At 52.8% G+C, this 13662-nt stretch overlaps 1 protein-coding gene across 1 annotated transcript in view; it reads right to left on the reverse strand.

The window, feature by feature from the left end:
* LOC146336729 (cytoplasmic phosphatidylinositol transfer protein 1-like) overlaps positions 1-12685 on the reverse strand; it is a 48798-nt gene extending 36113 nt beyond the window's left edge. The window contains exons 1-2 of the mRNA XM_084818839.1: positions 12406-12685; positions 5687-5842 (exon numbers count right to left, since the gene is read on the reverse strand). Of these exons, the coding sequence (XP_084674965.1) occupies positions 5687-5734 (48 nt within the window). The 5' untranslated portion in view covers positions 5735-5842; positions 12406-12685. The remainder of the gene's footprint in view (positions 1-5686; positions 5843-12405) is intronic.
* Positions 12686-13662: the final 977 nt, after the last annotated feature.

The following is a 13662-nucleotide window of genomic DNA, read 5'->3' on the forward strand; positions in this document are numbered from 1 at the left end:
CCCCAACCTTCCCGCGTCCTACCCTTTAAGGCAGGCTCCCCCAACCTGGTGCCCTCCGGATGTTTTGGACTGCAACTCCCATCATCCTTTACCATTGGCCATGCTGGCTGGGGCCGCTGGAAGTTGAAGTCCAAAACATCTGGAGGGCACTACGTTGGGGAAAGCTGCTTGGAGGGAAGGGAGGCTGAAACACCAACCAATAGGTTCTGTCCTTAATCACTTGCAAACCACAGAAACAAAGAAGGTAAAATGGAAAAATATACATATGTCCAAAAATACAACGGAATTTCAGCGTACTATACTGTACTGTGAATATGTACAACCTATGTAGGTGATGTATTGATGGGCATTTGTGACTAATTAATTCTTTTAATTTTGAGAGAGACGTTGTTAGTTATATCAACGTTTTGTGGTATTTTTGGACGCGTGTATTTTTCCTTTAACCTTTTTTGTGTTTCTGTGGGAAGGAAGGAAGGCTTATACAGGACAGCAAGGCTGGTTTATTTTATTCCGGTTCTCCCTGTGGAGTTGAGCGCAGGCCTTTTCCTCTCCAATCCTAACACGAAACGGGGTGGGAAGGGTGGCGCATGCGTCTGCGCGTCCAGCTGGCAAACGTTAATTCCGCAGCCCGAGCGAGGCCCACACGATACACGTGGGGCGGCCACCGGAAAGCGGTCTGCCTCTCCCAAGCGCCACGGCATACCTTCAGTTGCCGCTACTCCACAGACCTGTGTGCGAGGAAGTTTCCATGACGCACGCTGCCACGGCAACTGGGGCTTTTCACGTGAGGAGGCAGGAAGCCGCATGATTGACACTCCTCGTGCGGCGCAGGGGAGGCCTCCGTGAAGCCGACCCCCCTGGGCTCCCCGGCCGCAGAGCGGCTGAGACAGGAACCGGGCTCGTGGCTTACTTCACAGACCTGGCTGTCTCATTCCAGCCCTCACAGCACAAAGCCTGTCGGTTGTTGCCCAAGCGTTGCTCAGCACTGCACTCCCCCAACCACCTCACCCCACAACTGAATTTTATTTATGACACTCCCCGCGGAGTGCAGGGCAGCAGAAGCGCTTTCTATCCTCCCTCATTCCTCACAAAAACACAGTTAAAGTAGCTTAGGTTGTCAGTAGCTTGGAGCAGAGCAGGGCTGGGCAGCCCGTGCGCCTCCGGAGGTTTTGGCCTACAACTCCCATCATCCTTCACCATGGGCTACACTGGCTAGGGCTGGTGGGAGTTGTAGGCCATAAGCTCTGGAAGGCCACAAGTTGGACTAGAGAGAGGCCGACCCAAGGCTACCCAGGAAGCTTTGCAGCTGGGAGAAGATTTGAACCCAGAACTTCCTGGTCCACTACACCCTAATTCTCTCCAGGTCACTAAGGATGCAATCCTATGCATGTTTATATAGACAAAAAGCATGCCCCAGTGCTGGCTGGGGCATTCTGGGAGTTGTGGGACTATTTCTCTATATAAACATGCATAGGATTGCACCCTTAAGTGCCAATTTCTACTACTCTTTGGATCATTTTCTAGTGAAATGTCCATCATTCAGACCATTATCTAAGCCTTGGCTACTGCTAACTGAGAGAAGAGCTGTAGCCCAGTAGGAGAGCCTTTCCTTTGCATGTAAATCATCTGGGTTCAACCCCTGGCATCTCCTGGAGAGCCACTGCCAGTCAGTGTAAACCATACTGAGCTAGCTGGACCATTGGTCTGACATGGTGTAAAACAGCTTCCTACGTTCCTATAACCAGGCCTGGAAAATCTTCACACATGGGATGCAGGTCCTTCCCGCATCCTTTCCTCATATCCAAGCATGACCAAGGGACAAACCAGGAACCTGCTTTTATTTGTACAAGGACCTAGCTCGTCTCACAATCTTTACCACATTTGCTCCCAGCCTCAACCCAGTGAGGTAGGCCACTGTTTTCACAGATGGCAAACAAAGACTGAAAGACAGCGTGTTGCCCAAGGCTGAACAGACTCCATGGTATTTATTTATTTGTGACGTTTATATCCCGCCTTTTCCTTCAAGGAGCCCAAGGCGGCATACATGATCCTCCTCCTCCATTCTATTGTACCCTCACGATAACCCTGTGAGGGAGATTAGTGAGAGTCAGCGACTAGCCCAAAATCACCCAGTGAGCTTCATGACAGAGCGGAGACTCGAACCCAGGTCTCCTGAGTCCCAGTTCAGCATGCTAACAACTACGCCACGCTGGTACACATGGGACTTGAACACAAGTCTCTTAAATCACAGTGAGGGTCAGTGTGGTGTAGTGACGAGTGTCAGAGTAAACCAGAAAGACCCCGGTTCAAATCCCCACTCAGCCACGACACTCACAGAGTCACTATCTCCAGGCCTAAACTACCTCACAGATTTGTTGTGAGGATAAACTAGGGGAGAAGACGCATGCAGAGGATCTTGGAGAAAGAGTGGGACAAAAATGTAATAAACAAATAATACTCTATTCATGGGATCAGCACTGCAGTCTTCTGGGTTCAGGCCCGACTGGTCTGTTCCCAAAACGTCTCTCTCTCTAGTGCCATGAAGTATGCATCTATTTTGGAGACATCAGAGCAGCTCTGGTCATGAAGCTCACGGGAACATATGAACTTCCCTTTACAAGAAAATAGACCACTCGTACATCTAAGCCTAGTATTGTCTACTTACTCCAGACTTTGCCATCCTGACAGCCTCCAGATGTGCTGGACTACAACTCCCATGACCCCAGCCAGCATGGCCAGTGGTGGTGGGTGATGGGAGCTGTAGTTCGACACATCTGGAGGACGCCAGTTTGGCAAAGGACAATTTACTCTGACTGGTAGCACGACTTCAGAAGAGTTCTTTCCAGCCCTGAGTATCCCAGATCCTTTAAACTGGTTGCGCTGAGAATCAAAGTTTGGGCCTTCCACAAACAGAGCATGTGCTCCAGGGGAAACTCCATCCAAAATCACGATCCCTGCTTATGTTTAGTGGCACTAAACTAAGCACAGCTCTTCCCAATCCCACCCCATATCAGTACTATTTTGCAGTTGCTTGAAAGACACCTAAACGTCTGGAAAACTGCCCCTCTTGTTCTGATCTACCAATAGTGTCCAGGGAAAGTTAACACATCGAGAGGCTAGATCGGGTGGGCAACTTCAGGCAGTCTGGGGCCAACTGCCCCCATTCCACCCCTAGACTGCCCCCCTGAGCCACACTGTTGCTGCAGCAGCAAAAAAAAAATGGGGGGGGGGAATTGATGCAGACGCTTCCTATGAACAAATTTAGCTTACTTTCAAGCTAAATTAAGAAGGCCCTGGATTTTGGCAGCAAACTGTGGGGGTTTTGGCCAATTGTTTGGGGGTGACAGGGGCTGTACTGGGAAGGGGCAGAGGCCATATGGCCTGCAAGTAGCCCACCCCTGGGCTAGGTGGACCAATCATCTGATTCAAAATAAGCCAGTTTTCTATGTTCCTAAAAGTGACTTGAAAGTTGTAGGGGTAATGTAAGGGAAACCTCAGATACCCAAGGAACTGTTGAATAAGACTGCTCATTTAAGTCGCATCTATCAGTTAAGTATGGATAGACCCAGTGTGGTGTAATGGCGAGAGTGCTGGACTGGGAGTTGGGAGATCCACGTTCTAGTCCCCACTCAGCCATGGAAGCTCACTGGGTGACTTTGGGCCAGTCACAGACTCTCAGCCCAACCTACCTCACAGGGTGGTTGTTGTGAGGATAAAATGGAGAGGAGGAGGATTATGTACGCCACCTTGAGTTCCTTGGAGGAAAAAAAGGCGGGATATAAATGTAATAAATGAATAATAAATAATAATATATCTGAGTCGGTCGAACTGGCCTTTTCCAACACGATTCAACTGCTGTATCTGCAGTGACTTACATCCAGTTAGCGGCAATGAGGTTGTCAGTGTAACCATGGCAGTAGGGCATCTTTGCTCTCCTCCTGACTTACTGAAGAAGGAGGCTGGCTTTATGGAGTCTTAACATTTGACAGAAAATAGCACTTGCCTTGTGAAACTGTGCTTGAAGCTGGAAACGCATGCACACACCCATCATCCAGTCTAGCGCATGCAGAAAAACAGTTACCGCTTCAGGCCTCCAGTTCTGTGCTGAGGTCGGCTGAGGTTAGAACAGCCATAAGCAGCGGGGATCTCAGCAACAGAAAGACCTCAAGGGCTTCATCCAGGCACCCCTGAACTGGACAATTAACACAGCCCCAGGGAAACTCTCTCACACCTTTCTACAGTGTGAACATCTCACATTGATTGTTCCTTCCTCTGCTTATACAGAAAGGCACAAGCAACAGGTTGTAGCAAAGAGAGCTAATATGTTTCAGGGGTGGGAAGACAGAGAACAGGATTTCGACCTGGGAGATCTGGATTCAAATCCCAGCTAGGCCCAAGAGCTGTTTCAAAAATTCAGGAAGGGCAGATGCTCCCCCTTAAAATGGTGCTGCTTGTGAAAAAGCTCAAGCTAGGCTAGAAAAATCCCACCTCCCATTGACATGTTAGCTTTCTACTTGCAGGGAGGTGCTGATGTGGAGGGACTTTGGAACAAGCTGCCTCTTATGTGTGTGCTGAAGTGGTCCATGCTAGTGAGGACCGTACCACACAGGCTTCCGTAAAATGTAGAAGAACGGGATTGTATCAGGGGAAAAATATACTTGAATATGCTCTTCAGTTCCCAGAAGCCCCTGCCAAAACAGCCAATGATCAGGAATGCTGGGAGTTGAAGTTCAGAACATCCTGAGATCTACTTTCTGCCTACTCCTGACCTAGATAACTGCAAGAGGTGTGTTTTCATGTTTTCCCTGCAAGAATGGAACGTCTCTTCTGGGTCATTGGAGGCTCACCAGAACCAGGGCCTAAGCACCAAAGATCACTCTACTGGGTTTAAATGTAGATGGTTGCAGGGGTTAAATGCACTGTTTTCAATGCTCTTAACCCCACTCTATTGCTAACTGCCCTGAGTCTTGGTGGGGCCACCAGTACATTCAAATAAGTCCCTGAAGCCATTTCCTGCCTTAGCTTGGAAGGCTTCCCTTTTCACCGCTCAACTCTCCCCCGCATGTTTTTTTCAGGGTGCTACCTCTGCTCGCCTATCCATCTTTCTATCCATCTCGCTTTCCTACTTACCACCTGCCCAGGTCAACTGCTTGCCCTCTGGCAGGGGTGCAATTTTCAAGCATGCTTTAGGTCAGGCACCCTGGAGTCCTCCAGGTCTTTTGGAGTACAACACTCAGAATTCCCGACCACTGGCCACGCTGGCTGTGGCTTGCGGAAGCTGTAGTCCAAAACATCTGGAGGACTTCAGGTTGCCTATTCCTGGATCCCCTCTGCAACCCCCATCTCTGCACACAACTGCTCTGGCAACCCTCAATTGTGGACCTTGGTAGGCGGCCCACTCCAGTCCCTCTCCTTGCCACTTATATCATCTCCTGACCACACAGACGCAGCCCACCCCGATCCTTCCTCGACTCCAAGCTTCCTCTCCTGCAGTTCCATCATTAGGCCTCTTAAAAGCCAGAGGGCTGCATCCATCCATGTCCCTTGCACATCTGCGGGGAACTTGCAAAGAGGGCCCCCAGATCCAGACAAGGCTTGGAGAGGGCTTCAGCTCAATGGAATAAAAGCACACGCACACTGAACTAGCCCAGTTGCATGCTAAGCACCAGAACTGCCTGGGATTTACCTCTTCAGTGGTGAGGGGCATACAGATGCGGTATTCTTTCACCAGCATGGCTGCTCCTTTGGCTCCGGACCCCTCGTGGAACAAGGCTCTCCAGTGGAAACGTGGGCTCTTCACCAGCCGAGTGGCCCCCGAGGGTCCCTCAGGGAAGGGTGCATCCTGCAGGGAGACAAGAAATCTCAACCAGGGAAGGGGAGATGTCAGGGTGGGGCAATCCTTAACTCTGGGAACATGCTTGGCTAGGCAGCCGAAGGAACTGTACGCACTCCCTCCTTTACTCAGATCCAAGGCTGCTCTTTTCTCTCCCCTTCCTTCTTTGCTACAGGCACAGCTCTGCTTGTGACTTCATCATCGGTTGCCATGGCAGCACTTGTGAGGTCACCAGTTTCCTCACGTGTCAAACCAAAAAAGCCAGGTCCCATCTCTGCTGCAGGGGTGCCCGTGCTCTTTTAGAGCAAGCATCTGGACCTCTCCCCCTGAAGATTTCCGCGCTCTTGTGGAGTAACAGTTTTGCTTACCCGATGGACAGAATTTCTCAAAAGGTAGGTGTAACCCCGGGGGTAAGGGGAAGAAAAGAAGCCAACAATTATATATCGGTACTAGCTGGAATTGTGGCTCACCTTAGGGTATTATTCATGCCCCCCAAATCCGGTTTTAGTATCACGGTTGAGATTGTTGATAAGCTATCATGAACATGATGGGAATGCACCTGTTCATGTGCAGAGTGCCTTCCTTCTCTCCCACCAAAACAGGCCTAGGGGGCAGGTCTTCCAGATCAGATGGTGGCACCTTCGAGGCAAACTTGGATCACGCCACCTCTTTTATACAACAAATGAGCCCCACTTGGGGAAGAAGCCACGTCACCGTGAGCAAAGCTTGCGGGCCCTAACGGAGTGTGGTTGCCATCTGGCACCCAAACTCCACCTGCTCTTCATTGCACGCTCCACCCCAGCGCAAATGTGCTGGGATTCCTTGCTGGTATTCCTCTGCAGAACAGGCACAGGTGTGAGGGAGAGGGGCAGAGTGACGAAACTGCACGTAGAGGGCAAGGCTGGCCCGGCTCTAAGGCAGAGCTAGGTGGCTTTCTTGTGTAGCAGAAACTGGCGGCTGGCAGCGACAGCCCCATGGCAGGTCATTCCTCCCGAGCCCCGTGGCTGTTCCCATCCTCCCAAGCCAGTGCCCCAGAGGCAGCAAAGCTTTCTAGTTGCTGGCCTGGGCTGGCTAACTGTCTCGCTGTTGTTGGCTCAGGCGGTGCCATTGGGAAAGGGAGCAAGCGGCCCAGGCCTTGCCCTCCAGCCAGTATTTTGTGGGCGCACACATGTGGCTCTGCTCACAGGATGCACGCTGGCGCAGCCACACCGCAACGTCAGCTTGATCAGGCTGCGAGCGGGCACCAGGCAGAGCAGCGGCGAGATGCTGGAGGACAGAGCCGTGTGTGCTCCGTAAGCTAGCCGACTGTGCTTAGGCTGTCCCATCACCAGGACTGAAATAAGATTCAACTACCAGGCTCATTGGAAGGACAGATCCTGAAGCTGAAGCTCAAATATTTTGGCCACCTAATGCGAAGAGAAAACTCCCTGGAAAAGACCCTGATGCTGGGAAAGACTGAAGGCAAAAGGAGAAGGGGACGGCAGAGGATGAGATGGCTAGATAGCATCACCGTTGCAATGAATATGGACTTGAGCACGCTCCGGGAGAGAGCGCAGGACAGGAAGGCCTGGCGTGCTATGGTCCATGGGGTCACGAAGAGACAGACATGAGTGAACAACAAACCAGGCCGGTTGGCTTCTTCAGGTAGAATGGGGGAGTATCTAACAGCAGTTAGAGCGGGGAGAGAATAGATGCAGACTGGGGAAATGGCAAGGGGGGGACCTCAGACCTGGGGGTAAAATCCAGCCTTTCAGTGTTCCCCAGATGGCCACGCCCCCTTCCCTTGGCCACGCCCCCTTCCCCCCAAACACCAATTGTTTGGCGATTTCCTGGCTTTTCTGCAGTTTTCTACCCATTCTAAAATGTTGAAATTAAGCTACAATATATTATTTTTGGTGCTGCCTCTTTTGCCTTCGACCCCACCCACCACTGGAATGCAGCCCCCGACAGCTTCTCTGAAGTGGAAGTTTGCCCTTGAGCTAAGGACACAAGAGGAGCCCTGCTGGATCAGACCAAGGGTCCATCTAGCCCAGTATTCTGCTCGCTCTGCGGCCAACCAGCTGCCCACGGGAAACCCACAAGCAGGACATGAGTGCAACAGCACTGTCCCACCCATGTTCCCCAGCAACTGGTGGACATAGGCCTACCGCTTCTCAGACTGGTGGCGTATAGCCACCAGGACTAGTAGCCATGGAGAGCCTTCTCCTCCAGGCACTTGTCTGACCCCTTTTTAAAGCCATCCAAATGGGTGGCCATCACAATATCTTGTAGTAGTGAATTCCATAGTTTAACTTTCCGCTGTGAGAAGTCCTTCCTTTTATCTGTCCTGAATCTCCCACCAATCAGCTTCATGGGGTGAAGCTCATTGGATGACTTTGGGCCACTCGCTGACTCTCAGCCTAGCCTACCTCAAAGGGATGTTGTGAGGATAAAACGGAGAGGAGGAGGATCATGTATGCTGCCTTGGGGTCCCTGGTGGAAGGCGCAGGATATAAATGTAATAAATAAATAAATAAATGTAGCAAATGCAAAAAGTCATCTATGGGCCACCGAAGATACGATGCCAGAGACAGAGCTTTTGTTCCATCTTGCATCACTCAAAACTTTCCACTGCTCACCCATTCAGCTGCCAGCCATCCAGTCGGATAAACCTACTCCCGGGCCCACAATGATACTAACATTTGTAAGCAAGCACCATGACGGCACTCGCTTACCCGTCTCGTGCGTTCAGGCTGGTTTAACCTTCTGAGCGTAGGGCAGCATTTTGCTTGGAGGACGTACAAAGTGCCTTATGTAGAATCTGGCTTTCCAGTCCTCCTCTCAATCACCTTCACAACAACCCTGCAAAGTAGGGTCAATCATGAGCCCAGCTTGGCCAAGGTTATCCGGTACACTTCGCAGCGGAGCCATGGGATCTCCTGCTCCCCAAATTTAACTCTCTGACCAGTGCATCCTTCTGATCACGCAATGCTGAATGAGACATGGCATTAACATCCAGAATGCTGCAGATATACTGTTGACCAGGGCCGTTTACCGGGAGCATGTGACTCCCTTGTTACAACAGCTTTGCTGGGTACCAGTCTGTTTCTGGGAACAATTCAAAGTGCTGGTTATGACCTATAAAGCCCTGTGTGGCTTGGGACTAGGCTACCTAAAATACCGCCTTCTTCCATATGAGCCTGCCTGGATTTTAAGACCTTTGGGGAATGCCTTTCTCTTGGTACTGCTGCCATTGGAGGTACATTTGATGGGGACACAAGATAGGGCCTTCTTGGTGGCCACTCCCAAGGTCTGGAACACCTTGCCAAGGGAAGCTAGGTCAGCACCTTCACTGTTGTCCTTCCACCGGCAGGCAAAGACGTTTTTATTCAGGCAGGCCTTTGGTATATAAGCTGGCCTGTTGCTGAAGTGGAGGGCGGGTTAATTGGTGCTGTTCATTTCATGTATTGTTGTGTTTTTAATTTTTTTTTAATTAAGATTTTGTTTTTAACTCTGATTTTATTGTTGGCCTTGAGTGCGTTATTGTTGGCCTTGGGGTGGAAAGTCGAGATAGAAATGAAAATAAATAAAATATAAATGGGTAGAAAGATTCCCTTGAGCAACGAGTGGGAAAACACTGCGTTGTTTTGAGAGCTTTATGCATTTTGGTCAGAGAACAAAATCCCTTCCAGATGGAATCAGCTGCAAGCTTGTTGCACTGTTGACTACGGAGGTCCAGTTTGAAAGTCACTGTATTTACATAGCATGTAAATAATAAAACTGAACTCGACCATGGGGGCAGGAAAGAGATCTCCCCGCCGCCCACCCTTCAGAGCACAGAGGCGCTAAGGAACAGACACCACACTCGATCTTTGCCCAAAGGGCAACAAATTTATAACGTGGCTGTTAATCCGCTGTCAATGTGGTTCCGATAATAATAAATCTGTTCTTAATGTTTAACAACCAGCTGCATCAAGTTACGTCTAAGACAAACAGGGATTTGGTTGAACTTCAGAGCCAAAAGGGCTCTGTCCTTTTCCACCCTGTCCTGGGGGAAAAAAAATGTGTCCATAAAAGCTGTGGAAATTGAAAACTGAAAAACACCAAATAATGCTAAGTTAAGTCATTTTGAGTGGAAGGAGTTCAAGTCCTTTTCTGGCTTCTGCAGAGCATCTCCTGGGGTTGGGGGCGGGGAAAGAAGCTGCAGCAAGAGAAAAATACAGCATGGTCTAATGGATGCCGACCCGGGACAGATTCACACATGCATGTACATCCCTTGGTTACTTTCCATGTGTGATGATTGGCAGCTCGATGTGCGAATCGATGGCAATGAAAAGTACTGCATATGCAGGGCCATCAAGTGATATGAAAGACGTCTTTATGGCCTGAGGGCTGCGGTGGGCCCATTCACCCAACACAAGATGCCTCTTGGGGTTGCCTTACTTGAATAACGAACATGCCTGCAATAGCTGGCTCCTGGGAGCTTGCTGAGCTTTGGACTCACTGGATGGCCCTTGGGCATATCGTCTCCTCTCAGATTTGGCTCCCCACATGCAAAGATGGGGTTGCGACCCATCTACAGGGCTGTCGTGCGAATAACTGTTTTTAATAAATAATCAACAGACCTAAACAGACCTGAGTAGCTGAACTCTATGTTCCCAAGACTGTTCCTGCGTGGCTCAGTGGCAGAGCCCCTGCCTTGCATGCAGAAGGTCGCAGCTCTCCAGGCAGGACTGGAAAAACTCCTGCCTGAAACCCTGGAGACCCACGGCTGCCAGTCAGTGTTGAGAACCTGGTTAGATGGACCAGTGGTCTGAGTCAGTATAAGGCAGCTGCTGATGTCCCTCCATCTTATCAACAGCAGCTACGTTATATTGTCCACTGCTTGCCTACAACTGTGAAACTCCTTTCCACTTGAGTAGGGTTGTGAAACCTCTAGTCTATGGAGGTTCTGCACAGAGCCCCCTTGGGTTCCTGCAGGAATTCCTGCTGTTATCGCCAATCTCAAATTGGAGATAACAGCGGGGATGTGTGTGGGGGGCCAGGGACTTGGCCTGTAGACAGCAGGCTGAGAAAGTATCAAAACAATTCCACCATCACCCCATCTCCACTTCTCTGTTCCAAACCCAGCTTGTCCACAAATAACTTTTCTTAGGAAAGAAATATGGCACCAGGGTTCTCTTGCACACATTTCCCAATAATGCCTGGCTAGCTTGTCAGGAGAAAAAGAAAACACTGTGCACATGCTCAACAGCAATGCCACTTCACGTGCTAATTCACGTCACGTGCTAAATCCTGCCATCGGAACAGGGCCTGAGGCTCGGCCCCACCTCAAATCAACCCTGTCTAACGTCAAACACTAAAACCCTTCTGATGCCACAAAGAGAACACCTTTCACTATGGACCAGGCTGCCTTCAAAGGCAGCCCCAAGACCTATTTTCTGGTGCAGGTTGGGGACCTCGACATCTTTGCAGCTTGGTCCGTATGCCTCTTCCCTGGGATGTTAAAACCCATGGATTTGCACTCCCAAGCACAGCGTACAGAGAGGACGCCTCCGAAGCTGGGGGTGGGGAAGTGCCTCTGTACATGTACAGAGTGCTTTCCCTTCGCCACGTGAGTCCAGCTCCTCTTTACACAGTTGAAATTAGAGGGGAGGAATCTTCTAAATCATGAAGGTGTGAGAGGGGAGGAGGCGCAGATGACGCCGGAGAAAGTCCAACCGTCAGGAACTTGAATCCCCGGACGGGCTCGGCCAAGGAACGCGTTGCTCTCTCGGGCTGCCGCCGCCGCCGCCGCGCCTCTCCGCGCCGGACCAGTTCGCACCTGCCCGGCCTTTGCTAGCGAACAATGGCTCAAGTAAGGCGTGGAAGGATGGATGGATGGATGGATGGGGGGGGGGGGGAGGCGGCGGCGGCGGCGCACCACGCCCGCCTTGGCCGCCGCTAAGCTTGGCTCCAGGGACGCCAGTTTTCCATGGGGCCCGGGCGGGGGACGACGACACACAGCCGATCCGACCAGGAAGAACCGGAGGCAGGAGGAGGGCTCTAGCTGGGAGGTGGCCGAGGGCGCGCCGCCTTCCCGGGGTGGGAAACAGCCCCGCCACGTGCCCGGCCACCCAGGCAGCCAGGAGGGGCGGGGCTTGCAGGAGAAGGTCCGGAGAGCCCTCCCCGTCCGCTCCGCCCGAGGGGTCCCTCTAGCTCCGCTCGCTCGCCTCGCCGGCCGCCCGGCGCCCCCCTCGCCCGTGCGCGCCCGCTAGGCGCCGTCCAGCTCGCGCTCCCGGGGAGCGAGGTTTCCACGGGCGCCCCCCGCCGCTCCTCCCCGCTCCCCGTTTCCTCCCGGGGCCGCTCGTCCGCCTTGCTGCACGCCTTTCCCCATGCAGGCTCCCCCCGGCCGATCGGCCCCGCTTTCCCCTCCTCCAGGCTCCGTTTCCAAGCCTCCCCCCCGCGAGCGCGTCCTCCGCCTCTCCGTCTAGGGCTCCCGCTTTCCGCGCGCTGCCCCCTACCTCGGGTTTCCGCGACCGCCCGCCCCAACCTTCGTTTCTTGACCGATCTCCCCCCCCCCGGCTTCTTCCCTGGCCCCCTTCCCGGCTCACCCGGACGCGAATCTACGAGCAGCCGGTTTCTTCACCGGCTTCCCTCCCGGACGGCGAAGGGACAGCCGGGCGCCGCTGCATGCGGCTCGTTCGCCGCCGCCGCCGCCGGCCCAGGCGGCTCCCGCTGCGTCCGCCTGCACCAGCCTGGCCGTCGGAGACGCGGGACGGGGCGGGGCGGGGCGGGGGCGCGAAGCGAGCTGAGCCGCCGCCCCGGTTTGCAGCGCCCTGGCTCCGCCGGGCACGGCTACCCCCGTCCGCTTCGGCTGCGGCTGGCTGTGCCGACGACCCCTAGGGGAGAGAATCCGTCGGCGCGCGCCGCCCGCCTGAGCCGCCCCTTCCTGGAGGGGGTGGGAGGCTGGGAAGGACCGGGACCGGCCAGCGAGGGAAGGAAGCGCCTTCCCGCTCCCCGGGGGAGGCGGGCAAGGAGGCCTGGCCCCGCCGCGGCCGCGGGAGCCAGAAGGCGCGCGCTCGGCTTCCTTCCCCAACCCGGGGCCCTTCAGATCAGGCTACAGCTCCCATCAGCCCCGCAGCCCGGCAAGTCTGGGGCGGACCCGGTTTGGTCGCGGGGAGGCGAGAGGCTTCCCGCCCCGACGGCCGCCTTTCAGGCAAACGTTCCACAGGCCGAGCTCGACCCGAATCAGCGCGTTTTGATTCTCACCACCTTGCCTCGAGGGACACCTAAGGGACACCTTGCCGTGTCCCTTAGGGGGACACGGTGGGGATGCTGAATCGAGTCATGCATTGGGGTGTGCATTTTGGGGTGCAGCCCTGCAACCCCCCCCATTTATATATTAAGTATTTTTATGCTGCTCCTCAGCCAAAAAGGATCCCAAAGTGGCTCATATATAATCAATTAAACAAGACCTGTTAATTTAATAGGTGTAATTGGGCAAATTGCTCCCCCTCCTTTTTTTTTTTTTTTAAAGAAAAAGAAAGCTCACAGTTTAGTGGTAATGGAAATACGCAGAGACGAAGCCATACACGTTCATGGGGTTGCCAATGTTTGTTTTTTGGAAGGGCTCCTGTGACTTCCACAACATGCAGAAATCCAGGAGCTGAAGGTTTCCCCTGAGTGCAGCTGCAGTCATAGAAGAACTCCTCACCTATTGAATTACTCCGGGGAACAAGAGCCCTGCCATGAAAGCACATCTAGGGTTGCCAACATTGTAAACCACTCCTGCTCTTGTGCAGGCATGAGCTGTTCTTGCTGTGAAAAGTCTCTCCCGCTGACCTCTGCAGGTCAGGCTGGCTGCCAAA

The sequence above is a fragment of the Heloderma suspectum genome, chromosome 12 (assembly GCF_057233095.1).
Source record: "Heloderma suspectum isolate Gila_16-S chromosome 12, 16-S_ref, whole genome shotgun sequence".
Classification (NCBI taxonomy): domain Eukaryota; kingdom Metazoa; phylum Chordata; class Lepidosauria; order Squamata; family Helodermatidae; genus Heloderma; species Heloderma suspectum.